The 27,301-nt window shown below is 40.1% G+C and overlaps 1 protein-coding gene across 4 annotated transcripts in view; it reads left to right on the top strand.

Moving 5' to 3' along the window:
• PHF20L1 (PHD finger protein 20 like 1) overlaps nt 1–27,301 on the top strand; it is a 211,504-nt gene that overhangs the window by 43,862 nt on the left and 140,341 nt on the right. For 3 of the 4 annotated variants that reach the window (XM_030509311.1, XM_030509304.1, XM_030509294.1), the window contains 5 exons: nt 1,315–1,414; nt 3,573–3,768; nt 4,158–4,527; nt 7,853–8,018; nt 9,356–14,830. In XM_030509311.1, coding sequence (XP_030365171.1) covers nt 1,315–1,414; nt 3,573–3,768; nt 4,158–4,527; nt 7,853–8,018; nt 9,356–9,498 — 975 coding nt within the window. In that variant the 3' untranslated portion in view covers nt 9,499–14,830. Of the gene's footprint in view, nt 1–1,314; nt 1,415–3,572; nt 3,769–4,157; nt 4,528–7,852; nt 8,019–9,355; nt 14,831–19,558; nt 19,668–20,565; nt 20,664–20,879; nt 21,084–21,480; nt 21,641–25,887; nt 25,995–27,075; nt 27,220–27,301 lie in introns of those variants that run through there. The other variant, XM_030509285.1, reaches the window with a different exon arrangement.

Below are 27,301 nucleotides of genomic sequence, written 5' to 3'. Positions count from 1 at the left end.
TCCTGCTGCTTTTTGATTTGTACTCCAATGAGGGGAGCATTTCCCATCTAGTGATGAATAATTTAAAGTCTTTGTCTTAAGGAATTCATAATACAGCGATTAGATCAGATGCAAGCAACAGTGAGGAAGAACTTGGTTGTCAGTAACTTTAAAAAAGCCATGAACTTCCTGTGGTTTTTATCCCCCACTCAAAAACCAGGTTTGTATTAAACTATTGACGTGATACAGTTTCTATTGAAAATATGGAGCCTTTTTAGTTGAGATTTGAAGGAAGCAAGTATGGCTGTCCTGTGTTAATGGACTTAAAAGTCTTTTGGAAATGACAGGAGTTAAAAATGAAGGACACAAAGACTGTCCCTGGGAATACACTGAAAAGCAGTGCTGTGTTGGAGGAACTAAGCAGGAGTTCAGCTATGGTCATAATGTGGAAAAATGGCCTGGTGTAGAAATCTGTCGGGAGAGTGGGGGGGAAATTGTAGCCATTGCAGTATGACAAGAGGAAAGGTGATCTTGGTGTTTTGAATCCTCAAAAGCATGGCAAAGCAAAGAGGAGATTCTTTCCAAAGTAAACCAGCAGATATTTAGGACACAGGCAAACACTGAGTTGAGAAACTGAAATGTATTTTTAAGTGGTAGTTTCCTGCCCATTCCTTGAGTCCAAGTGACAGCCTGATTTTTTTTCCTCTTCATGCCTTGTCTCACTGAGAGCAACCGATTTGCTGTTTCTAGGCCCTCATGTCGTACCACTTCTATTTTGCTCTCCTATTCTCTTGTTTCTCCTCTTTCATTTTCTCTCCATTTTCTTTTTCTTTTAGATTTTCCATTGGTGCGATATTAAAAACACATCTTTCTAGCGCACTGGAGAGATGCTTTGTAAATATAAATATTTAAACTGAAGAGTTTTCTACTTTTCACTGTTATGCTGTAATGTATTACATTATCTTTCTACTTTACTGTAATATTATACTCCTGTCTTATGTTTCACTACTAAATATTTAGGTGCTAAAATACTGGATTTTGTAATAAAGTATTATTAAATATTACATCTTTGATTTTTTTATGGTTTGGTTTCCTCCCCCCAGTCTGGAATTTGTGGTTGAGGTAACTTTCAGAGCTAGAGCTCTTCTTTAGCTTGATGTCTTTGCCTACCCAAACACAAATTGCCCAACTAAAATAATCTTACTCAAACCAGCTATTTTAAGTTAAACTGCTGTTCTCTGCATTTTGACCATACAAGAAATAGCTTCTTATTTTTGAATCTACTGATCTCAGTTTTAGTTTTTGCTTCTGTTTTTATTTTGTTCCTGGTGGCAGTGTGAAGAGTGCTTGTGTTGGCAGCACAGTGTATGCATGGGACTGTTAGAGGACAGCATTCCAGAGCAATACATCTGTTATATCTGCAGAGATCCACCAGGTACGGGCAAACCACCTTTATCTGCAGCTGTTTGCTTGGGATTTTTAAGCAGAGATATTGTGCGTTGCTTAAACTGTTAAAGCTTTGTTTTGTGTTACCTGTCATATTTCCTTGGGCAAGCGATTCTAAGTTTGGCTCTTAGCAGAAACTTACTTTCCTGTTATTAGCATCTTATGCAGCTATGCTAAATGTCATTCATGATCTCAGTTACCATCGCTTTACTACTTGAAACTTAATTCCTCCAAAACCTTAGTACTTTTTCATGTTGGTATAGTCTGAAAAGCCTCTTAAACAAATCATTCTTCTTCGGCAGTGCATTTGCCTATACTTGGAATCACATCCATTCATTTAAATATCTTTTTAGAAAGGACTCATCCCCACAGTACATTCAGCTATGCTGAGGGTGCCATTTCATGTTAAGCGCAATTTTATAATGTTTGCATTTATAATGTGTAAAGAAAGGTGTGGAAATGAAATATGAAAATGAAATATGGAAATAAAATATGAAAAGATGAAAAAATCTAGCACTTCTAGTCGTAAATGACAGTGCACAAACAGCACATCTTGAAGGTTGTTAGGGTAAGTCTGGTAAGAATTAGGGAAAGTCTGTTTACTTCTAAACTGAATATGTTGGATTAGGAAGATGCTGATTTAGAATTATTCTGTCCATAAACTCATTTTTCCTAGCAGTTACTTGGAGGAAAAAAATACAACTTGGGAGAAAGATTTTAGTGTTCTTCCTGATAATTGATACAAATGCACAGGCATGTCTCCTGGTGAAATAACCAACAGTCCAGCTGTTTCAAAAAGGCAGTGAAACAACACTCCAAAACTTCCTTTTGTTCTGAACTTAGGAAATGAAATCTGAAAACTGTTTGTGGGGTGTAAAATAGCACAGTTCTTATTCGTTACTTTTGAGAAGAAAATTCAAGAAAATAGAGCTGGAGTGATGTGACTTTTTCCGTTTGCCCCAGTCTGAATCTTAAGTTGATGGTGTAGAGTCTTGTTTGATAGTTCTGTGTGGTGTACTCTTTGAGCAGTCAAACTTTTTCTTGTTAAAACCAACTAATTTGTCGTCTTGTTCTTTCTCTGCACTATACTAGGTACTTTGTTATCTGCTTCTATGCAAAGACTGTGTCCCTAATTTTTATCTTCTCTCCCTTCCTAACCATCACTTCTTTTCTTTCTATGTCAGGAGAAAAAGGTCATTCACAATGTCAGTATTTTAAAGTGTATAGGGATAATGGGCAGAAAGGAGATAGACAGGGTATTCTCCTGAAAGGTATGAAGGGCTTCCATCAACCCATTCTTTGTTCTGTATATGATGATAGTCTGATATGAAATTGGGTGTAAGATATTGCAGTCACTCTGTTTGTCTGGCTTCCTCACTGTAAACAATAGTATTGGAATAATTAGCATTATACATCTCTAGTTTTGTTTTTTGGCTTTGCTGGTTTTGTTTTTTTAAATAGTTATGAAGTTACTATAGAAGCAGTAGCTAAATACTCACTCGAGTCTGTTGGGTTAAGAGTGTAGATGTTGCCATAGCATGAGAGACCTAGAGGTGCGCTTACATCAATACCCTGTCTAGTAGTGTCTGGTAAAAGACACCTCAAAGGAGAGTGCAAGAGCTCTGCTGGCAGATAACTTTGCAGTGTCTGCTTTTCATGAAGCCTTTTCCTGGCTTCTAATAGATATTGACTTCAGTATTGAAACAAACGAGCTGGTTTGGATATGCCCATATAAAATCCACTCTAACATTTTTCTTGGTAACTTAGTTTTCTTTTCTTTTAAAGTAAGTTGTAGTAGTTAGATAAAGAAAACACCTATTTAAACAATTCTTTTGTCAGATTGATCATAGCACAGTTCTTGGTATCCCTTATTTGATTACGAAGGTGATGAGATTTTGTTTTCAAATGCCATTTAGAGAGGACTTGAGATTTCAGGTGTATTTTTTGTTTTTATAAGTGTTAAGAGTTTCCTCTTAATCCATGAAAACTAAATTTTAATTTATTAACAACAAAATCTTGAATCATTCTTTCATGTATGTTAAGAGACGTTTAGGAGATTACAGCATATATTTATAGCGCTCTAGGTATTTAAAACTAGTTCTGCTGTGGCTTTAGATGGCCCTCAATTTGTTTCTTGCTTACCCCAGGTCAGAGGTGGAGTGCCAAATATCTTTATGATAAAGAGTGGCTAAACAATGGACATATGTGCGGATTATCGTTTTTGAAAGAAAACTACTCTCATCTTAATGCCAAAAAGATTGTGTCAACGCATCACCTACTGGCAGATGTATATGGGGTAACTGAAATATTGCATGGATTGCAGTTGAAGATTGGGATATTAAAGTAAGTATCAGTCCAGGGTTCATTGTCTATCTTTATGTATTTAGGTAACAGAGACTACCATTATTCCATATGTATTAAGCTCTCACATTAAAGTTCTTTCTTGTATAATAGTTTAAATACTTCAAGTGCAAGATGTAGAGTTCTCTTAGCTTCAGTGGGAGTTATGTTCAGCATGGTATATTAGGTTTATTAGTGATTTTTTAAATTTATTATTTTTAATAGTCAACTTAGTGTTAAAGGGACATTCTGGATTTATTCTAAATTGATAAGTGACCTAGGAATATGTGCATGTTTGATAATGGTGCTTATCAATAGCTGTGATCTAGCAGAAGTGGGCACCTAATAGTTCATTTTCTATAACTTGATTTTTTTCCTCCCCTTTGTTGCAGAAATAAGCATCACCCAGACCTTCATCTCTGGGCTTATTCAGGGACACGAAAAGAACAAGAACAAATAACTGTTGGGGTAGAGAAAAAATCAGTGACTTTGCCAGATGCTGTTAATCCAACCGAAAGGACATGTCGCAGTCAAAACCATAAAGAGCCACCCAGTATACCCAAGAGGATGGAAGAAACGTACATCACAAGTGAGCACAGTTACCAAAAACCACAGAGTTTTGGTCAAGACTGCAAAGCAGTCACTGACCCTATGAGCTCAGATGATGAAGATACAAGTAGTTTTGATGAAGATCAGGAATTTCACACAGAGAATAAAAACTGTTTACAATATTCTTTTAAAGATGGTGGCATGAATGAGCAGGTAAGTATCATTCTTCCTCTGGGAAGTTTCTTAGTTGGAAAAACATGCTCAAGCTGATAAAACTCGAGCACATACAAGTATTTAGAAATGTTCATTGCCAGAAGTCAACATCTTCTGTCAAGTAAGTTAGCAGAAATCACTAGAAGCAAAAAGTTGGATCACTGGAATAGTTTCAGGTGAAGTATACCCATTTCAGCTGGTGAATGAAATGCGAAGTATGGTTAAAGTACTGCCTATGCTAAAACTGTTTATGCTCAATTCAGTGTTTTGGGTGGGGGAAATTCCTATGCTTAAAATGCAGGATCCTGGAACAGAGCTTTTAGGTTCTTTTTGCAAGGTGAGAAAAATAGGACAGGTTTCTTTTTTCTTCTCAATTCTGTTTTCTACATTTTGGGCTTCTGTTGTTGTTTGTTAAACTGCTACTTTTATTATTATTGTACTGTATTCTTCTTTTACTAGCAACACTGTCTACAACTCTGTCTGCAAGGAGTGACCAACAAATTTCCTTTGAGTCTTTTATACTGTGTATTTCTTTTAATTAAACATTTCACAGGTTTTTAGTCAGGATTATATTTGGCTATTTAAACATCTCAGGTTTGCATTAATGGTTTAAATCCATTGCTTTATGGAAAAGGTCTGAAACTTGTTAGTCTGGTTCTAGTGAAGAGTTCTCTGAGCAAAAGCCCAAAGTGAAACAATCCTTTCTGTTTTCTATAATACCAACTGTCTGAGAATAAATTGCCCAATTCATCCTCCTTTTGAAGTACAATTTCTGGTGTGGAAGAAATGAGTAAGATATGTCTCTCTTAGTTTTAAATGTGACATGTAAGCTATGTAGTCTGAATGGGAAATTTTGGCTCATTCTAGGTAGGAATAACTTTGTTAAATTACATGATTATATTTAGTAAGGGGATGTGCAGCAGTATGAAATAGACTTTCCTTCCAAGAGTAGCTTAAATAGTCATTATAAATAGTGTAAATAAATCTAGAATTAAAAGTAAATATATGTGAGCAGTGAAGCAAAACTAATGTTTCCTTCAGAGACTAAAGCATATATCTAAAGCTCTCTGTTTCGGGGGTAGTACTAGAGTACTCTTTCCTTTAGTTCACCTTGTTGTCAGTAGTCAGCCTTGATACCTGAAATAAGGCTTTCTGTCTGGAGTTAATATGCATTGAAAAGCTCTCCTTGGTTTCTCCATGAACCTGTTTGTACTTGCCTTAAAACCATGAGGATGCTGAGGTTGAAGTGCCATTTTTGCATGAAATAAGTTCTCTGTAAGGTGCCTTCTTCACCTCTCCTTGTCAGAGTTTTGGAGCTTTGGGTTCTCCTTCTAGCATCCTGCAAAGCTTTGAGTATTCTGCTTTACCGTTTTGTTTTATCCTAATCTACAGTTCTGTGTTACGTATCCTCTTTTCTCTTATAAACAGTGTTCAGATTGATTATTATCAAGTCCCTTTTTGGACTATGCATCATTTTTAAAATTATACTTTGTTTCCTTGTTCTTGCTTCTAAAAGAATGAGCCTTCCTCACCTGAACCTCATACTTCTTTCTTCACAAGCTGGATCCTGTACTCTGCTTCTCTTTCTACCACTGCCACCACTGATTGATTGCCTACAGTGATTTAGAGGAGGACCTGTTTGATCTTGTGATTTTGTTGCTTTTCTCAGGGAGCATTTACTAGCCATTTGAATAAATACAGAGGTCATTAAAAGGATGTGTGTGGGGGGGAATCTTCTATGATGTTGTTTAGAGGTTAAGTTATTTAGCTTTAAGATGTTCTCTTAACAGTGCAGTGGGCATCTAAAAGATTCACCTAACCACATGATCTTGGTTTTAGAATGATGCACTTGGGTCCTCATAAGCACTGGAAAAATGGCATTTGTGTCTTATGCTTTTAGAGAGGGTCTGAAAATTGCAAGAAATAGGGCATCTGTTACTTATGTTTGAAATACCCTTTGTAAGAGTAGTAACAGTTTGAATAGTGAAAACACTGTGGAGGCAAACTTGATGTCTTGAGAGAGGAAAAAATTTTTATTGGAAAGGTTTGAGAGTTTAGAGTCTTTATATGACTTTCAAAATCTCTGTGATAAATGACTTTAACTCCTTTAATGCATATTTTGAGTATTAACCATATTTGTCCCGTAGATTTTCTCATAAAGCTGCCAGCAGGTTGGCCCAAATTTGATTTGGGTTTTTTTTAGTTGATTTTAAGTATTTTTGATGGGGGTTTTGTGGTTTTTTTGTTTTAAGAAGTAACTTAAAATCCATCAGTCTCTGTTTTCTTCTTCCCCTCTCTTCACTTCCTATTCTTGACTGAAAGAAATACTTTAAGAATAAAATGGTGTTCAGCGTGTTTTATTATGTGATGTGGAAAAAAATTAGCTGAGCACTTCATCAGAGAAGTGTATTAATGTGATAAAATTAACTTCTTACTCTGGCATTTGCTATGAACTGACATTGTGAGCACACATATCCAGCATTCTGGTTCCTAAAATAGAATCATCAATACTGAAAAAACATCAGATCTGAAATCACAGTGGATATAAAATGGAAACCCTGAATCCTGCTAATTAATGGAGATACCGAACATTTAAACTCATTAAATCTGGTCATTTGGTCATTTTCATTAGCTGAAATGCCAAATACAGAAAGATGAGGAACTTGCTATGAGGATACTAATTAATTCAAAGCAATTAATCTTCCTCAGAGACTATGTTTGCATAACTCTGCATATTTTTGCCCTTGTAACTATCCCCAGGCGTGTTCAATTCTGACCCATGCTTGTGCTTCCAAGTTACATGGGACCATAGCGATGGTAGGAAGAGAAGTCTTTTGTCCTAATCAACAAATAGAAGGGCCAGCTTATTTGTGCAAAATAGTGACTTTTGACATCTTCATGTATTTTAGGCATATTTTCCTTCATTCTCTGGAAACAAACCTCAGGGTTTTGCACATTTTTGGTGATGGTGGACTGATTCAGTTCAGATTTCATGATTTAAGTCACGCTTTATATAAAAAGAGCACAGAAGTACAGTCTGTCTTACTGCGTTAAAGTGCTTGAGCTGGTAAACTTTACCTCTTGCTTCACTCCCCCGGTGCTATGTATACACATTTGTATGGAATTTGCTTTTTGTTTGGTTTAGTCTATTGATGTATCATGGTACATGGCTTTTTGACTATGCTTTTTGTCAAGTAGACAGAAGTACAATTCTAAACCAGCATAGTTTGTTGTGTGACAATGTTGAAATCAACACCAGAAAGCAAAGCAAAAAAGAAAACCCTCTTAAATGGCAATTTTTTTTCTTTCTGTTGCTCCTATGAAGAAGAATTCTGCTGAAGGAAACACTGTGTTTGTTTGTAATGAAAGAAAAGGCTCAGAAGAACAAGTGGACACACATCTTCAATGGCAGCTAAATCTCCTTACCCATATAGAGAATGTACAGAATGAAGTCACCAGCAGAATGGACCTGATTGAAAAAGAAGTTGATGGTAACTGCATTGCCAAATACTTGTTAATACACCTGTAACAGCATCTTTCATAGCCACTGTGTTGTGTGATCTGAGGCACTGAGGATTGATTAAGAAGTATTGTATTCAAATTTGGGTACCAAAATGATAACCAGAGCTTGTACCCTTGATCCCACCACACCCTTCTACAAGATTTGAATGCCCAATAAAGTAGCTTAAGCACTCAGGACCCCTCAAAGTTTAGCTTAAGTTTGTGATCTTAGGTGGATTTCAGAAAGCTGAGGTAACTTGTCTAATCTTTGTTCAGATATAGGTCATAAAGTTGATGGATTTTACTATGCCTGTAGTGATTTTGGCCTGATTGTTCTAGCAATTGACAATATTTAGGGAAAAAAGGAAGATGTGTTCATTCCGCTTTCAGCTCTGCTTTCCTATATATTAGTAAGACAAATCAGGCTTCACGAGAAAACTTCTGTGAAGTTGTAGCAGAGGAGTAAATATTACAGCATGTAAGTTTACTCACCAGTCATAGAAATTAAGAATGAGGTGAGCTTTTAGTTTACTCATAGGAGTCCTTAATTATCTTTTGACAAATAAAATTGTCTTATTTCTATCTGCAGTTTTACTTTCAGTATTCCTGCTAGTACTGGGCAGTGTTTCTAGGCTAAGAGGCTTGACCTTTTCCCTTCTCTGTCTCTACAAGCATAGAAATTCCTTGAAAACATTTGTTGAAGATTGGAAAACCATTCTGTAATCTGGACCTTGTAAACAGGAGCCTGTTAGAGTGACAGAAGCAAGCCTTGCATTTAAGGATTGCGTTTTCTCTTGCAGAACTGTCATAGCTGGAAGATCATGAACTGAGGTTTCTTTTACGTGTGTAGATGAATTGTTAGATAAATTGTTAGCCACAAATATAATTTGCTCCCAGTACCTTTTTATAGTAACAATCAAATCAGAAGATATGTGTGGATTGTTCAAGTGAAGTGTGGAATTAGTTGGTGTTTCATAGAATGGTTTGGGTTGGAAGGGACTTTAAAGCTCATCTGGTTCCAACCCCCTGCCATGGGCAGGGACACCTTCCACTAGACCATGTCACCCAAGGCTCTGTCCGACCTGGCCTTGAACACTGCCAGGGATGGGGCATCCACAGCTTCTCTGGGCAACCTGTGCCAGTGCCTCACCACCCTCACAGGGAAGAATTTCTTCCTTATATCTAATTTCTTCTGTTAAATAAAAATCACAGCCTCAGTATATTTTCCCTTTGTATAAAAGACAGAATAAGAAAGAAAAGTTTAATTTTTATGAAAACTGTTCCTTGAAGACTTACGCTAATCAACTTCTTCCTTTTCCTTTTGTAGTTTTAGAAAGCTGGCTTGATTTCACTGGAGAACTGGAACCACCAGATCCTCTGGCAAGATTGCCTCAGCTCAAGCGACGTATCAAACAGCTCTTAATTGACATGGGGAAAGTACAGCAAATAGCAACACTTTGCTCTGTATGACAAAAGGAAGAATAAAGAAATAAAAATAGGATCTTTACGGTGAATTTTCTTACTAGCCACAAGACTGACAGGAAGTCAGCAAAAAGCTGAGCATTTATCTGGTTCTTTGCTGATTAGTAGCCTGAAGCTTTAGAGAGAGGAGAGGGAATTTAGAGTAAGGAATCTCTTGTACTGAAAATCTGAATATTCAATGTCCAAACTTCAAAATGTGATATATTTCATACTGAAAAATGCTGATATGATTTTAACATGATAAACAAGAAAATCCCCCCACACAAGGAAGTCGAACAAACAAAAACTCGGCAAAGAACAATGCTACTGTTTGGAAACCTTTGGCAAAAAAATCTAACTTAGCAGAATCCAGCTGACTAGATATTCTTGAGAACTGCTTTTTTAATGAATTCCTCTTGTCTTGCTAGTGAAAGATAGACACAGAGAGATGTGTATCCTCTCTACAAGGAAAGTTTTTAGATTGTTTCCTTCTCTCATGAATGTTCAGAAAAGCAAACATATTAGCTTTGATTTTTTGAAAGAAACTACTTATCATGGTCTCCTTTTTAAACTATTTTTTTAAATAGAAATCCTTATTGCAGCACCCTTAGGCTCCTTTCAAACCTAAGTGGCAAATAGTGGTCAGATGTGCCAAATAATACTAAAACCACTGGGATGAGAATTTGGTTATGACTTACATGAAGGTTTTTTCCAAAGTCCTACTTGGTGCCAGCAATCCATCCAAAATTGATCTAGTTTATATTTTTTTATGTTCTATTGCAGTATTCAGGGTTCAAGATACAATTTTTGTCCTGGGTAAGCTCTGTTCTGGTGTTGGCCCTCTGAAACTTTACCATCCTCAGCTGGGATGAGGAATGACAAGAGCAGCAAATCTGTCTGTGGCTGGGAATATGCTAAACCACTAGAATAAATCCCACAAGATACATGATCCAAGATGTTTTAATGAAACCTTTCAGCTTCAGTGAATGAAACGTCATGAAACCAAAGGCAACCTACTTGCTCCGTTAGCTCTTGCTGGATTTTGAGGCCAGGACTTTCCCTGTGCTTCTGAGTTGCCACTGTACCCAGTGCTACACACACATTTGTATGTGTATGTATATGTGTATAGCTACACATGTACATATATACATACTCTATACATTTATATCTACACGTCTAGTTTTGTTACAATAGACTCTAAGAACTGGTGGTTAACATGAAATGTTACCTTTTAACAAGCAGTTTCTAAAATTGAAAATAATGTATGTACAGGTTTTGAAATTTGTAAAATATGACTGTTAAAAGGAGGCTATTTAACTGGTGACATTAAGATACTTGAACATTTTATGCCTCACGTCTGTTTATCAGTTCTAGTTATCTGTATAAATGCATTTTAGAACCGATAGACAGTAAACTTGAATTTACCTTTTGATAAAGAGTACAAGCCACTGTACATTCAAAAACTATTTAAATTTGCAAACACACTGTTCTATATGTAAGGTACTGTATGTAAAACTGTTTATTAAAACTATTCTGCATACTCTACATTTTCCACTGTTCTTCCTGATCTGCATACAAATGTAAAAAAGAAGTGATTGTTCTAATGTACAGACCATCAAAAAAATCTTGGAATGCCTTTTGAGGATGCATAACATTGAAATATGTGCCAAAGATGGATTATCTGGGAAAGACTTTGCAGCCAGTGCATTGAACTTTCATGATAGAACCATTATGGAGAAAGCAAGCAGCATGGCTGGTTCATTGCTAAAATAAACCTACCCTGATGTTTCCCGTTTGTCTATCATAGCTGCAGTGAGTTATCACTCTTGATGTCCAAAGCAAAATGTAAACCCCTGTTACAAGGTGTTTGCTATTTAAAAGGTCTTGCCACATCAAGCTTATAGGAGATATTGCAGAGCTGCATGGGAACATGGAAGTTAATTATGAAATGATTGGCAACTTCATAATGCAGAAAGAAAACGAGCTGAGGAGTTGTTGACATTTTTATAGCAACTGTTAATAAATGAAGTACTCTCTGTTATGTAGTTGGATGCTTAAATAACTGCTTCAAACAATATGAGTAGTTGAGTGACCTACTTGCTTTGGGATATGTGAGACTCTTCTATTGTTCACTTGCTGCATAACCTCGAATGTGGTACTGTGTAAGAGAAGTGTAAATCCAGATGAATACTTTGAAACAAAGTGGAGTGTATTTACAGAATCTATACAGCATATACTGTAGCAACATTATGCAATGTGTGTCATGTAATATAATTGTAAATGTTACTGAAGGTGGAGGTGGACCCGGAGATTCTAGGTGGGAGGATGAAGGTTTCATTCTTAGTGCAGAGATGAAGGAATGGTATCCTGAAAAGGAAATCATAAGGTCAAAGTTAAAGTTGCCCTTGCAGCTTTAATTTGTCTTCTGTTTGTATTTGTAATGGTCTCTACATGAGTATGTAATTGTATCCCTCAGGATCCTGCCTTATCAGGATGGACTGTGCTTACAAGAACAAATAATCTGTTCAGTACTTTTTAGTCTTAATTTCTTGCATAGTCACGTATTAGAAAAATTCCTGCAAGCATTCATACCTTCTGAGGCACAATCTCAGTGTCCTTTTGGACTGTGCTGTGATACATCATGTATTGCTTGAATGCTTCGCAGACTTGTCCGAGTTTGCTTTCTCAAACTGTGATCTTAATCTCTACCATGCGAACATTAGTTTTGGCTCCAGATTCTCAAGTATTCAAAGGTTTGGGATGCTTTTGAAGTATTTTCTTTGAGCACTTACAAGTCAAGTGCCATACAAATGCTAAGTGTTTTGCACAGTAACCTACAGTTGATTGCTTTGCTCATATGCCAGTCAAACCTGATGTGACCTGGTTCAGACCAGTATTTCTTCCAGTCAGCCTTATCAAGAATGTTTTTCCTGTAGGAATCATTTTCCATCTGTCTTCCTACTTCCTCTGTGAATAAGCCAGGGATCTACGCACGGTCTATTTGCAACATCATTTATCGAGGTGTGAATTGCAATCACTTGTGCTGTATAATGGAGGCAGACCCACTTGGAGAAAGAAATAGTATCTGGCAATGTGAGGAGTGCTTTTGATACATGTGCACAGAAGGGTAACAATTACAAATTTGCAGCCTTTTAACCTATTATAAGTTCTTAATAGTAATAAACAAAAGGGAAATGCCGTTGTACAGAAACCTCTTGTGATTTCACAGGGCTAAATGGCAAACTTGTGGAGCCTATAAATGCCCAGCTTTTTGCCTGAGGGTTGTTTTTATTCATGGTGATTTTATTCAGGGTGATTTGGTTCAAAGCTGCCTTCCTCTGACTACTGTAGGCATCTACATCAGGAATTCTGAGTTTTCAGTTGCAGTGATGGCAGTAGGACATCAGTATTGCAGTCATGAATGAAATGTAGTCTTGGTGATGTGATCAGATGGGCTGCCTATGTTTCGGTTACAGAATGGAGGGACTTCAAGTCATATGGCAGGGAATGGGTTGGAAGGTGCTTCCTGCCAACCCTTTTCTTGGGTAGCTGTAGGTTGAGTAGTGCCCATATTTTGGATATTCTGGCATTAAGTGCATAGGTCTTTGTTCATCTGTAGAGTAATTTACAGTAGTAGAAGCCTGTTGTCTTTAAAATAGTTGAAGATGATGGGTTGCAACTTTCTGATAGATATCAAGTATTTGCTGTGAGGCAAAGGATTGAAACTGTTCTTCCATGGTTGCAGTCCTCTTGTACGGCTGACATCCACCTGTCTCTCTTAATTTCGTCTCTGAGATTGTCCGTGTGCTCCCCATCTGTTCTGCATCTTGTATCTGTTTTTCCTTTTGTTCTCCAGCTTTCAGCGCTCTGGGTTCTTCTGTGATGCCTAAAGGGTTTCACTCCTCTGTTCTTGTGCCCAGTCTTTTCTGGCTGCTGTAGGAAGCACTCGTAGAGGAAGGTCTCCTCTGCTCTTCTGGCCTCAGCCTCCAGTGTGTGCTATGAGTTGGGTACAGTTGGAGTGTGTGTACCCTGATCAAATCTTCAGATGTTTTTGCTGCTTCCCTTAAGTAAGTCTCTCCTGATCTCTCTCTGCTCCCATCTGGCTTCTGACTTAACTGGACTTCAGTGACTATGACAGCAAAATCCCTCTGGCACTGCTGGGCTCCAGCACTCCTTACCAAACTGAAGGTTGGGATGTGAAGGAGTCACTCGAACATCACAGTAAAATTAGGAAAGTATTTTGGTGCTTGCAAACCAGAATACTGTTCTTTTGTATATGAAGGGAAACTACAACTATTTTCCTCACTGAAACTTCAACAGACACAAAACAGATCCTGAACTGAACTGGAGCTTGATGTAAATATCGATAACAAAAGTAAGGGGCGAGGACAAACAGGGGCTTCATAGCAAGAAGTGTGTGGTGAGGCTGTCTGGACTACCTTGCCCTGTAATGGTTCTGTGGAGGTGCTGAGGTGTAAAGGAGGTGAATGCAATGATGCCATTCATTTGCAAGCAGGACCTATCTTTGTCATATTGATTTAGAACACTGGAACTGTAGATTTTCTCTTTACTGCTTAGAAATGTTACAGTACATGCACCTTAATTTTGGAGTGCTTATTAAAGCCAGAGGATTAATCCCTTTGAAATGCTCATTGCTATTCTCACATTTCAAGAGCTGACACTTTTTCCCCTGTTGTACTGAGTGTATATGGCTTTAGGCGATCATTTTACAGAAGATGTTTGAAATAATTCAGTAATGATTTTTATTATACTGTGTTATGTCCTGGGCACTGGGTGTGGGGGATCTGTCTTTAGCAATAAGTATTATACACTATGTGTATATCTGTTTATATACGGAAAACAAGTATGAAGCATGTAATGATGGTGAAAATACACTGCACAAAGAGCAGCTTGTGCATTTGGCAGCCATTCTGCACCAACCTGAACAACCCAAATAAAAGATTGGAGACCACATGGAGAAAAGGAACTCCATGAAAAACTGTTCAGGAGTGAATTTCCCTTTCCATACACACTGGGCCTGTGTGTAAATGGTAGATGAGCCAGCCTTATTCTATGAATTGAATAACTAGAGCTAGTTAATTGCTGTTCACTTCCAACAGCAGCCTTCCTTTCTTTAACACTGGCCAGAGCCACCTCCGTTCAGCTGTAGCCACTGTGCGTCAGTGTATTGTCACTAAACACTCTGAGAGAGGCAGCAGTGCACTATTATTATATCTTCTGTGAGAGAAGCAAAATACTTTCTCCTGTGATTTGTTTTTTATAATAGCAATAATGTTGACTGCATTCTAATACTCACAATAAAGGTCTGTTGAGATTGTTACGTGCCTGGGCTCCCATTCAGTGGACTTTTCTTTTGGTGAGCTGGTGAGTGCTTGTGTATGTTTTAAAACATTAGGGAATCTTCAGCTGCATTTTTAGCCCCTAGGCAGTAAGTTATATGCAGTTGATATTTATTTATATACATTGGAAAGCTTTGGGGAATCTTCAGTTGTATTTCAGCCTGTAAGCAAATTATTCAGTCAGTAAATTATTTCCAGTACTCACTCACTGTGTGGCAAAATAAGAAGATTTTTCTGTTCCTGAACTACTTTAGATTTTAATAGTTTCAGTCAGGGTTTGAGTTCTGGAATGCACTCAGTTGTTAAAACATGATGTCTTTCAAGGCCAGGTTGGACAGCGCTTGGAGCAGCCTAGTCTAGCGGAAGGTGTCCCTGCCCATGGCAGGGGGTTGGAACTAGATGATCTTTAAGGTCCCTTCCAGCCCAAGCCATTGGCTGATTCTGTGATTCACGGTGATGGCATCTCTTCTTGAGGGCACATATCTATCTGCCTTCTAAGGGTGTTTCTAGTTTTGTGCCTTTGTACAATGACTTTACAAAATAGCTTCCATTTGCTTTTAATTGATTTACTTTGATACTGCCTACAAACTGTAGTAGTAGAAAACAAATAAGCAAAGAATGCTAAGAATGTTCTTCTGGACACCCTGTGCTCCAGGGTGTAAACAATGACAGGTTTGTTTTAAGGCTGTGTTGGCCCCAGGGACCTTTTCTGCTTACTCCTTTTCCCCCCTTCATTGGTGAGCTAATTTAAGATATTCTTCCATCTTTTCTCAGGTGCTAAAAATAGAGGTCAATTCAATTGGTACTTCACTGAAGGTTATGCAGTGAGGCTGTCAATTTGACCAGCCATAGACAAGTGATTTTTTTTCCCTCTGACAAACATGGATTGTGCATATTGCTCTGTAAACTGCTTTTTTAATCCATGGGCTACTGCATCCCATTGAACTTGCATGTACCAAGATCCCCATCTCGGCTTGACGCACATTTAGGAGTGGTTTAAGTGATGCCAATTGCCAAAACTCACTTTCTCACTGTGTTTTTTTTTAAGACACTTTTAAGACTTGGCTGTTCTTCCCAAGTTGCATAGTTCAGAGATGGTTTTCTGAGTGTTTCTGAAGGAAATAAATGTAATCTTGGGCATCACTGCTATGTAGATATTGTGGATTTGTGCTTCTGTCTGTTAGTAATAGCCTTTTGGTACCTCTCTGGTTCTTCATCTGCCTTACTCTGTTATCAGCTACTAATGATCTAGCAAAGAATAAAGGAGGAAAGTGAATAGTTATTTTAATGAGCTTGCTTCACTCCTCATTTGCTGCATAAGGAACCTAAATGGCACTGTTATACTAACTATAGAATATTGGACTAAGTTGGTATCTCTCACATACACACACCCCTTGGGTATGCGTTTCAGTGCTTTGGAAACGTTCCTCATACCTGGCAGCGCTGACCCTGCTGCCCTGGAGAGCCCATGCCATGGGGCTGGGCTGTCTCTGGTTGCCCTCCTGTCAGTGCCCAACTGTACTGGGCGTCAGACACAACCTGGGGACTCTGCAAACATAATTGAGAGAGAAATATATGTCATGGTCAAACATCTTTCCTGGTGCAGCCACCCTATTGCTAATGCTGGCTATTCTCTGTATAGTCAGATTCTTTTGCTCTGCATGTACGTTTCCCTACAAATGCTATGCTAATCCAGATACTCATTTTCTTTCTGTGCCTGCTAAATCAGTGCTATTACGTGATTTTTTTGTCTTTATGCCTTTGAAGGTTGCTTTTTCGGTCTGTCATCTACACTGGATGTTTTCTTCATCTTTCCCCAGCTTGATTTTTCTGCAGGCTCTTGATTTTCCTCAAGCCCAGAGTAGGTTGCTTAAAAGTAAAATCCGTATATAGTCCCATTCATTTTAAAAAGGCTACTCGCTCTAAAGCAAGCTTGTGCTGCTGTTTGACATAACATTTACCATGTATATCAGACACTGTAGCACTGCAGTGGTCTACAGCCCACACAGAAGGATGCTTGGGTCACTGATGGCACAATCTTGGTCCATAAGAGAGCATCAGTAGAGTTGTTTCTGTCTAGTACCCATGAATCACAAGCAGGAGTGCTGCTCTCACTTGAGATCAGCCTAAGACCACCCTCAGGGGTGTGCTGCTGTTATTTGGCTTATTATTCAAGGCCCATTTGCCCAACCACATTTGCACAAATGAGGGTGAGTTCTCATAGTTCCTGGTGCAAGTAAATCCTAACTGACAGTCATAAGAGGTGGACAAGTGAGAAGTAATACTCTGGAACCAAGGAAATAAGAGTTCTGATATGTTTTAGGTTGAGGATCTTGCATGTAATTAGTACCACAAAGCTGGAATTAACACGCTTGATGGTTGTACTGATCTTACATCTGGAGGATGAAGCCCAAGAAGCTAAGCTGCTTCGTGTTGGATACTTGGCTCTATTAAAGTGCATGGTGCAAGTGGGAGTAAAACCAGAAGGTCAAATGCAATTTACTGACCCTCAATTCCCTGCATAGTCAGGGGAGCTGTGTCCCTCCTGGTTTTCACTTAACAACCACTTTAAGGGTTGTATTTACCTCTAGTGCTGTGCTGTTTGGAGGCCTAACTCTTGCCTATCCCCTGTCCCCAGGCCAGGCTCTCTAGAAACACATAGAAGTGTACTTCTAATACAAAGTCTGGTTGCACTTAGGTGAGAGCCAGAGCTCCAGCCAGGGTCACATCAATATGCCCAATGTTGATTTAACCAAGTTCCCCTGCCACCCCCTGTGCTGCTGCTGTTTTTCTCCTCCCAGTGACTGGGCTCAGCAGTGCTCCCTGGAGCGGGGATGAGGACTGGCTGAGGAGCACCTCGAGGGCTGTTCCAAGTGAAGGGGCCTCTTGTGGGTTTCTCAGGAGCATCATATGCGTCACTCGCCCGCTTTCGTCTCCAGTCCACCAGAGCATAAGTGAACCCATCCGAAGATGGCTGCTATAAAAGGGCAGGGGAAGGCTATAACGGGTGTGCAGGGCTGCAGTGCTCACAAAGGGGATGGAGCTCTCCCATTGTAAGATGGGCTCCATCCCATTTTGCACCCTTCTTTGCTGCTGTATTAGCATAGTAGCAGCCAATATATTTGGTGAGTATGCTTGTTCTTTTCCTTTGTGTGGCCGTGCTCCCGTGATCTTTGTGCTGCTCTGTATGTTATTCCAAAGAAGTAATAATGATCTTGAATCTTACATTCTGCAAACTTAGCTAGTTATTGTGTGCTGTGTGACCTGAGGTTGGGTTGAATACCAAGCTATAAGGATTTTAAATGGTCAGGGTTATCTGATGATTTTGGGTGGAAAGAAAAAGTTTTTCTGGAAGAACAGGCTGGGCTAGGGAAGGAGCTTGGGTAAGAAAAGGTGGTGCTGCAGGGATGTGAAGGTCCTAAGATTATATCTTCTGCGTATGAGCCATCATCTAATTTAGGCTTGAACCTGAGGTTACTGGATAGTCTGAGAGCTGTCCCCAGTTCTTTGGTCTGAGTTTGACAGTCCTGCACAAGCAGCAGTTTGAATCACTGAGTTAATCTCTTAACTCAGATGTATTAGTAGCCCCTCTGCACCACTGTACACAGGGATCTCCGTGCATCCTAGAGCAATTGTCCCAGAGTTTGAGATGATAATGATGATGGTTCTCCTACGTGTGGATGTCTATAGGTGACCTAAAGTCCCTTTACAGTCTTGTGAAATTTCTCACATGGGCTTAAGGGGACACAGTAAAAACTCACAGGAACAGAAGTGATTGAGGTGCACAGGAGCCATCCATGATTAAAAAAGTCTCTAAACTGCAAATTACTAGAGGCTGAAAAGTATTCAGAATACTTATGTGCTTGCACTACTATGTGCGGTCACGCTCAGACCAAATACTGGATAAAGTATACTTTGGTCTAAATTGCTGTAGCTGTGGGTTTGTTTGTTTGCTGTGTTCTTATGGAATTAGTCAGTGGAATTAAGACCATGACATTCATTGGATTTTGAAGATGGGGAAAGTGTCAGATCAACTAATCTGTTCTGTAAAAAGAACCTACTGAATTCCGTCATTCTCCTGAAATAGCATCCAAATGTGATTTTGAATGCATTAGGAACTGGAGTCGACTGTTTTCTTGCTTGGTGGCTTTAGTAGTTGATCACTTGCCCTGGTAAAAATTGAGAAGTGCTGCTAATATGAATTATTCTGGTGCTAACTGCTAGACATTGATCCTGTTAGGTCTTTCATGAGATTAAGAAAAAATACCTTTCCTTTTGGTGGAGTAGTGAGTGACCTAGCTTCAATAAAGAATAAATACTCAGAAATACTAATGGCGATGTGTGTGGTTATGGCGAAGAGCCGTTTTGTGGTGACAGGCACAACAAACTCTAAGTAAATTACCCCAGGTCCCAGAAAATGATAGCAATACCAATACAGAACAGAGCTGAGACTAGTAAACAGAAGCCTTGGAAAGAGTTCATGAGCATCTCCATTATGTCCTTACCCTGCAGCTGGACAGACCGGCGAGTTTGTTCAGTATCCCCGTGCAGCCCTGTGCAGAAATGCACACAGCAGTCAAGGGGGAAACAACTAGGAGGATCCATGAGCCTGGAGCTATTACCATGCAGCACTGGCACTAACAGGGTTTTGATATGAACAGGCTTGTGGTGAAACCACCCTTACGCATTTACCTTCTTGCTGCTTTCAGAGTATCAGACAGAATCCCAACCATTACGTCCATGCGAATTGCAGAGGGAAAAAGCTTTTTTAGAAGGAGAAACCTACATTCCTCAGTGCTCAGAAGATGGCCAGTTCAGGTAATTCATCCCTGCTCTTACTCTGCTGTTATACAATGTGACCTTTCATTGCTAATGAAAGCTTTGCTTTAGCCTCTGTTTTGAGGAGCCGCCGTATCGGTGGACTGGATGGTGAGGGCTGCAGGAGACTTTAGTGACTTCAGTGAGCCATGTGGCATATCCAGCCTCTCCTGAATGAATTCCATGTTACTGGAAATAATCTCTGGGTTTAGAGGTCAATCTAACATTAATAAGCTAATCTTAACATGAAGCATTATTTGCATGTTAAATACACTGTGCAGGTTGTTGTGTACCTGTGTCTTCCTACACATGCTCATGGGCCCTTGGTCCCTGATCAGTGTGCCGGCTGGCACAGCTGAGCCAAGGTGACTTGAGACATTTTCCGCTCTGCTGTAAGTGGCACAGTTTGGTTTCCTTCTAAAGGCAGTAAGGGAGCTAAAAAGCCCATGGAGAGCAGTGATTTAGAGAGCAGCATGTTGCTTGGAGATGCAAGAAGTTAACAAGTTAAAGCTGAGGCTGTGCTGGGGAACAGATTGTAATGTTCTCTACTATTATCTTACTGTTGTCGAGGTGAAGGGCCTTGACCATTCTAGATTTGATTTAGAAAATATCTCAAAATGTGTGGTTTATCTCAAAAACTGAGCATCTGGATTCTATCCAACCTGCTTGCTTTTGACTTCAAGTCACTTACCTGCAATTCCTTCACAGAATTACTAGAATTAAGACCTCCCATCAGGAAGAGTTAAAGTCACCAGAAACAGCCCTTTCTGATTCCATTATTTGTGGTGCTGAAGTACTTGAACTTGTTTGGCTTGCTTTATGTTTTTGTTAATGTCGCATACTGGTTCAGGACTCTGTCACTAGCAAAGTAAAATATGTTGCTTGTGATCTCCTTCAGGACTGTACAGTGCAGTAGGAACGGTCTTTCCTGTTGGTGTGTGGATGAGAATGGCATTGAGGTACCTGGTAGCAAACAGAGCGGATATCCTGTATCTTGTAAGTCACAAGCTTCTATTTTTGTTCAGATTGTGTAAAGAACCATTTAAATCTGCATTTGAACTGCTGAAATCAAGGACAGGCTAGCCCCAGGCTTTGATGGACTCTGTTGTAATTAGAACTTGCAGCTCTGAGGAACATCATATGATGTCTTAATAAATGATTCAGTGTCCAACAAGTACCTTCCTCTAACAATGCCCCTCTCTGGCACTACAGGCTTATCCTTCTGCCAGCTGCAGAAGCAGAGGATCTTGGTGAGTCGATACATCAACAGCAGTAGCATCTCCTACGTCCCTCAGTGCCTGGATTCAGGGGCTTTTGATGTGGTGCAGTGTGACACGGAGCTGGGTCAGTGCTGGTGTGTCGATCCAGAAGGAATGGAGATTTATGGCACCAGGCAGAAAGGAAAGCCAAGGCGGTGTAAGTAATATTTGACAAGATGGTGGGGTTTCTAGGTTTGAAAGGTTTGCATGAAACATGGTAGGTAGATCAGGAGCTTGGACACTGCAGCCTACACTTATCCTGTAGAAGTGCTTAAATGAGGCATTTAAGTAACTATTTCCCTGCCCATGGCAAGGGGTTTGGATCTAGATGATCTTAAGGTCCTTTCCAACCCAAACCATTCTGTGATAATATCTCAAGTTGGAAGGGACTCATAGGATCTCTGAGTCCAACTCATTGCTCCTCATAAAGACAATACAAGGCACCTATGTGTCCACATGTAGTGAATTTAACCCCCTTCCAAACCATGGTGTGGCTATTCAGCTGCTCGTAGGAAGTTAAAACACCAATAAACATTACCTTTGTTTCCCATCAGGTCCAGGGAACTGTGAGATCCGAGACCGCCGCATTCTGCACGGGTTTGGGGAGAAGAGCCCACCACAGTGCTCAGCAGATGGAGAGTTTCTGCCTGTCCAGTGCAAGTTTGTCAACACAACAGACATGATGTTTTTTGACCTCCTTCATAGTTATAACAAGTAAGAGTACAGGCTTCTGACCACGGAAACAATCCTGCATGCCTCTTCAAGTCACTGTATTGCTGAACCTTTTTTCCCACAAGAAGCCTTTCTTCTGTGACTGCACATGATGCTATTTTCTGTTAGTCACTGGACCAAGTAAAAACCTTTTCTTCTGGCTTAAATTTTGTCATTTAGTAAAACCTGGTATTTCATCCCTGCAGTTCAATTAGTGTGTCCTCAACACAGCGGTGGATACCACATTGTGATCGGTATTTGGAAAAATAGCCAGGGTTATTTTTCAGACAGACACACAACAGCAAATGAGACGTGCACAAGGAACAGAGGAATTCAGGTGGAAATATGAAGTAGGAAAGATGATTCCATACGGGAGATGAAAACAGATGGACAGACAGACAAGTGGCAACATGCAAAGAGCAAGTTCCATGTGACGATGGGAAACTCTCATCCATTTACGTAGTGCCAGGGTTGTTCACACAGGTGAATCAGCAAGTGGCAAACGGGTGTGCTGACATATGACTGGCTTTGGGTGATTGTAGAGGGCTGGAAAACACTGGATCAAATCCTTGTCTGTGGGAGCAAGAAGCCATTGTCCTGTGGAGGAGCTGGGAATTAATGCTCAGGTGAAGAAGTAAGGAGTGGGCAAAGGGAACTGCAGGGGGAGGACTTTGTTTTGGTGCAGGTGCTCAGACTTTCCAGGGAAATCTTTTGGCCCCTGGTGAAGTGCTGTTAATCTTGGCCTCTCAGTCAACACATTTCTCCAGTGGAGGGCAGTGTAGTAAACGTGATGTCTCATTCTGACTTGGCTCAGTAGCAGCAAAGGCGTTTTAGTGTAAATGTCAGTTTTGCTGGTTTGAGGATTTTCTTTCTTCATTTAAGCAAACCTGAAAGGCAGGCCCAAGTGCACAGTGCGCATTTGTCAGAGCTTCAGGAGAGGTTATTTTGGCAGGAGCAAAATAATCTGTCTGTTGGGTTTGTTGGCCTGTGGAGTGTGGAAATTCTAAAAGAGCAATTGCTGAGGAGAAAGCAGTGCTTTAAATGATCAGGTTTTTTCTTCCTTTGGGAGATTTGTCTGCAAAGACCCGAGAGGTTGGGATTTTCTTCTGTCCGTGTCATGTAGTTAATCACAGCAGGATCATTTCTTTCCCAGCTGTCTACCTTTCTAATTATGGCATTGACTTAACCCGTTGCCATCGTATCTGAGCATCTCAGGTCATTAATGTATTTATTTTTACATCATTCCTGCCTGAAATGTCAATATCCCATCCCATAAACAGGAGGCCAGAATACAGAGTTAAAGGGGTGAGTTCCACAGCAAAAGACTATAGCAGAGCAGGGATTTAAACCCATATTTTATGTTCATGTAGAGCAAGTGGAGCAACTTTCTTTGGTTCCACAGGCTGATGTTTGAAATGTAGACATGTCGCGCTAACTCCCTTACCAAATTGTTTCCTTAAACGTTCATAAATATTCCAGTGTAAATTAGTATGTTAAAAAAAAGGGGGGGGTGGGAGAGGGAGGCAGGAGAAATTCAGAAGCTTAGAGCTAAGACTTTCCCAAAGGAAGACTTTTGGAAAGAAAGATGAGCCCAATTTTCCTGCCTCACCCCAGTAACTTGGCTGCTGTTACTTATTTTATACAGGCTGTGCCAGGGTCCTACTTGGATGGGCAGCCATATAGGAAACCTCGAAGCGGATTGATGGGAATGACCAAAAAATCAAAAGTCAAGGAGGATCTTTTTACTGTCTTGCTTTAATTTTCATCAGACTGAAGACCTTGTATCAGTGTCTTTATCCAGCTCACTGGAGGTTCTGCCCTATTATGTATTATTTCATTGGCAGTGATAAAAAACCCCATGATTTGGTTTTCTCCCTGGGTTTCTGAATAGTCAATGGGAAAGGCAGCAATAACTTGAGCTGCACGTATGAAACATAGAAAGGGTTACTTGCAAACCTGCTTCTGAAACTCAGTGATGAGTTGCCTTTGCTGAAGACCAAGAGACTCACAGTTTGAAGAAAAGATCAACAGCCTCACGTTTATTTACTTTCCCATATTTTTAAGTGCAAGAATTCTTGTTGAAACACATGGATACACTATGAATTTATCTATACTTAGATGTAGCCATCTTTGCTTTAGCCATTGTTTTGGACTGGGTTTGACAGATGAGGTACTTTGTGTTATCACTACTCATCTCAAGGGCTGTGATTAAAAAGAGGCTGAGAAAAGAAAACGTGGTAGGAAGTGAGTTTTTCAACTAAGGTGAGAAAAGTTCTGTCCTCTTGTTTGTGTGGGCCTAATTTATATCCGTTTGTACTTTATCTAGCTGTGCTCTCAACTTGGACAAAAATAACCAGAATGACAGGATATGACTACACATCTGCCACATATAAAAAGTAGTGTAATTATGCATGTGAATTCTTAAGGTCGAGGATAAAGAAAACAGCATGAAGAATTTTCTCATTGCATCCTGTTTCACTCAACTAGATCATAGAATCACAGACTGGTTTGGGACGGAAGGGAACCTAAAGGTCATCTAGTTCCAACCCTCCTCCCATGGGCAAGGACACTTTCCATTAGACCAGGTTGCTCAAAGCCCCGGCCAGGTTGATGCTGAGGTGATGAGCTCCAAGGACATGAGCAGTGCAGAGATCTGCCTTTGAATATAAGGAGCATTGCTTCTAAGAAGAGAAAAGATCCTATTCCTGACTGGGCAGTAGCTATAATTCAAGGGAGTCAAAAGCTCTTAAAATATCCCAAGCTATTTATGTACATGTATACATAGAAGACCATAGAAAGATGGTATTTATATCTCAGAAGGCATTGTTTTAATGCTGGCAGAAGTCCCTTTGTGCCCTGAAGTATGACATTTTGATAGTTCTTCTCATGCCAGTGTCAGCAGCGGAGCAGGATTTGACGATTCAAAGTGGAGGGAGTCAGTGGGCTTTTAATCTGAAGATGTGGAAGAGTGCCAGAGCGAAGCAGCACTATGCAGGGATGTGAAACTCTGAGAGAGAAATAACACTGGGACAACTGGAGGTTACCAACCCCTTCCTCTCCAAGGGGCTGCTGTTGCTTCCTCCATTCCCCATCTTGTGCTTTGGTGTGCTGAGGAAGCAGGAATATCTTCAGCTCTGCTGGCAAAAGGTGGCAGAACAAGACAAGTTAAGGCTTTCTGCCAGTTGATCATGGCCTAATCCACCGTTACTGTTGCTGCTAAGTGTCCTTCCCTGGTAAAAACTTAATTTAAGTAATTCTCCAAATGCCTTGAGCAGAAAATTCCACTTCCCACTTGCTAGACTTTCCCAAATAAGCCACATGCAGCTTGGGTGCCAGACCTTTATCATATTTCAGGGTATGTCTCTGTAAAATAATGGTTGGTTTGGAACTTGGCACTTTGAATCTAGAAAAACTTATCTTCTGCTTGATTGGAGAAACCCTGGAGTGTCTGTCAGTTAAGATCACATTTATTATGTCTTTTCCAACTCTGACCTATTAAGTTTCCTTCCTAAATCTGGCTCTTGTTGCTCCTAGAATATTATTGGAAACTACCGTCTCTTTGATCTCCAGAAGTAAGAGTCAAATTTTACTTGTAATATGTTTAAAAAATCCTTTCTCCTGAATCTGTTGAGCCATACTCTGAAAATGGAAAAGATTAGTGAGGTTTTTGTCAGCTTTTGTACTTAATTCGGTGCAGAAAGCATACATAGCATGCAGGGAAGAGGAAGCAACCTGTTTGTTTAGGCATTCTGCCATCCTCTGAAGATTTGTGGAAGGAGCTAACGAACGGGTGTTGTAATGACATTAATCATAGAATCAACTAGGTTGGAAAAGACCTTTAATATCAACAAGCCCAACTTTAACCTCAAGTCTGCCAAGTCTACCACTAAACCATGTCACATCAAGCCAACCTCCATCTATTTTACAGTCTGACAGGCTTTCAAACATGAGAATAGAATTGAAAATGAGTGTGAGATGCTGGGTACCTGCTTAGGAAGGACCAGAAATCTGTATGGAGGAAGGTTGTCCGGCTTTTGTTTAAAAGAATGGCATTAAGGAGACTTGTTACCCTGCTGAAACACCGATCTGGATCATGTCTGGTCGCCACAAGGAAACCAAATGCTTTTGTAATGGCTTTGTCCTCTGCTGACTTCCTTGCTGTGCAAATCTGGGAGTGAAACACAAATGATGCTTTGTTGCTGTTGACGGCCCTCCCCAGGCTCTTGACAGGAGGCTGCTTTCCCTTCCAGGTTCCCAGGGGCTTTCCAAACATTCAGCTCCTTGATGGAGACGTTCCCAGAGGCCTCTGGGTACTGTTACTGTGCGGACAGCCTGGGGAGGGAGTTAGCAGGCACTGGTAAGTACCCTCCAGCATCTGATACTTTAAGTTGAGTGGCTTTGGATTCCCAAGGGAAAGGACAAGTAACAAGTATCAGTCTTTGGATTCTTTGGGACTTCAATTTCATTCTTACAAGGAGTAAGACCACTGTGACAGTATAGTGCCCATGGGAAAGGCTGGAGCTCCCTAATGAAATCCCATCCTTAGGAACAGTGTCTCAGCAGCAAGTGGAGTTGCTGCCTGGGAGCTAATCCTGTCCGTTTTGGGATGGTGGATTAGGATTTCTGAATGTCCAACCTCTGTTCACATTAGAAAGTGTATCGTATTCAGTAAGTCCAATTAGCAAATGCAGGGGAATATAAAGGCCTGAAGACTGAACGGTTTTCTTCTTGCTCAGATAGAATCATAGAATGGTTTGGGTTGGAAGGGATATTTAAAGATCATCTAGTCATAATGCCATGGGGTGGGGCATCAGATGGTCGTTTCTTTTCTCTCATACTGCCAGGGTACCTTTTAGGCATGTTAATAATTGATGGGACACTTTAGAAGAATTAATGTTTTATCCAAGAAGGAGGAATGAGGAGGTTGAGGACTTCCAGCTCCTCTTCCTGAGATACTGTGGTTTTAAAACTTAAAAAAGGGAAAACGCAAAGCATGATAGCTTAAAATTTAGAGGGTAGGCAAGAACTTCAACATTCAATTCCCACAAGGGTGAGAAGTTCTCAAAACATTTATGCATTCAGGGCAACTACCGCACATCTCGGATTTTTGGTATGCAACCGAAATGATTGAGAATTTCTTTTTTTTGGTAGCATCAGTTTCCAAAATTCCATCAATTACTCTACTGCAGACTGAACCTAACAAAACCACAGCACAGTGCTGGTCACGGCATGTTCCTCCTGCTTGTTTTGGTAGACGTCAAGGTATAAAGCTAGTAACTGGGCATTCAGCAGTGGGTTGCATGGTGCAGTGTAAGTTCATATTTGGCCTGTTTAGATGTCTAGTTTTCTCTTTCCTGATAGGTCTGCTACTCTGGTGTAAAGCAGGTGACTTCTCTCTGTCTGAAACCAGGCTCTGTGCTAAAGTCTCTCTTTCCCAGGCCTGGAACTGCTGCTCAATGAGGTTTACGACACAGTTTTCTCTGCGCTGGAGCCTGCCCGCATGTTCACAGAGAGCAGCTTGTACCGGATCCTGCAGCGGCGGTTTCTGGGGGTGCAGCTCGCTACCTCTGGCAAGTTTAGATGTAAGTAGCACCCAGGTGATGCCCTGTAAGGAAGGTGACAGTTTTGGCACTTATATGTGACAGCTGCCATTGGGAGAGTTGC

Source organism: Strigops habroptila, chromosome 1, assembly GCF_004027225.2.
Source record: "Strigops habroptila isolate Jane chromosome 1, bStrHab1.2.pri, whole genome shotgun sequence".
Taxonomy (NCBI): Eukaryota; Metazoa; Chordata; class Aves; order Psittaciformes; family Psittacidae; genus Strigops; species Strigops habroptila.
Note: the sequence above shows the minus strand (reverse complement) of the source record. Positions and strands in the feature narration are given on the sequence as shown.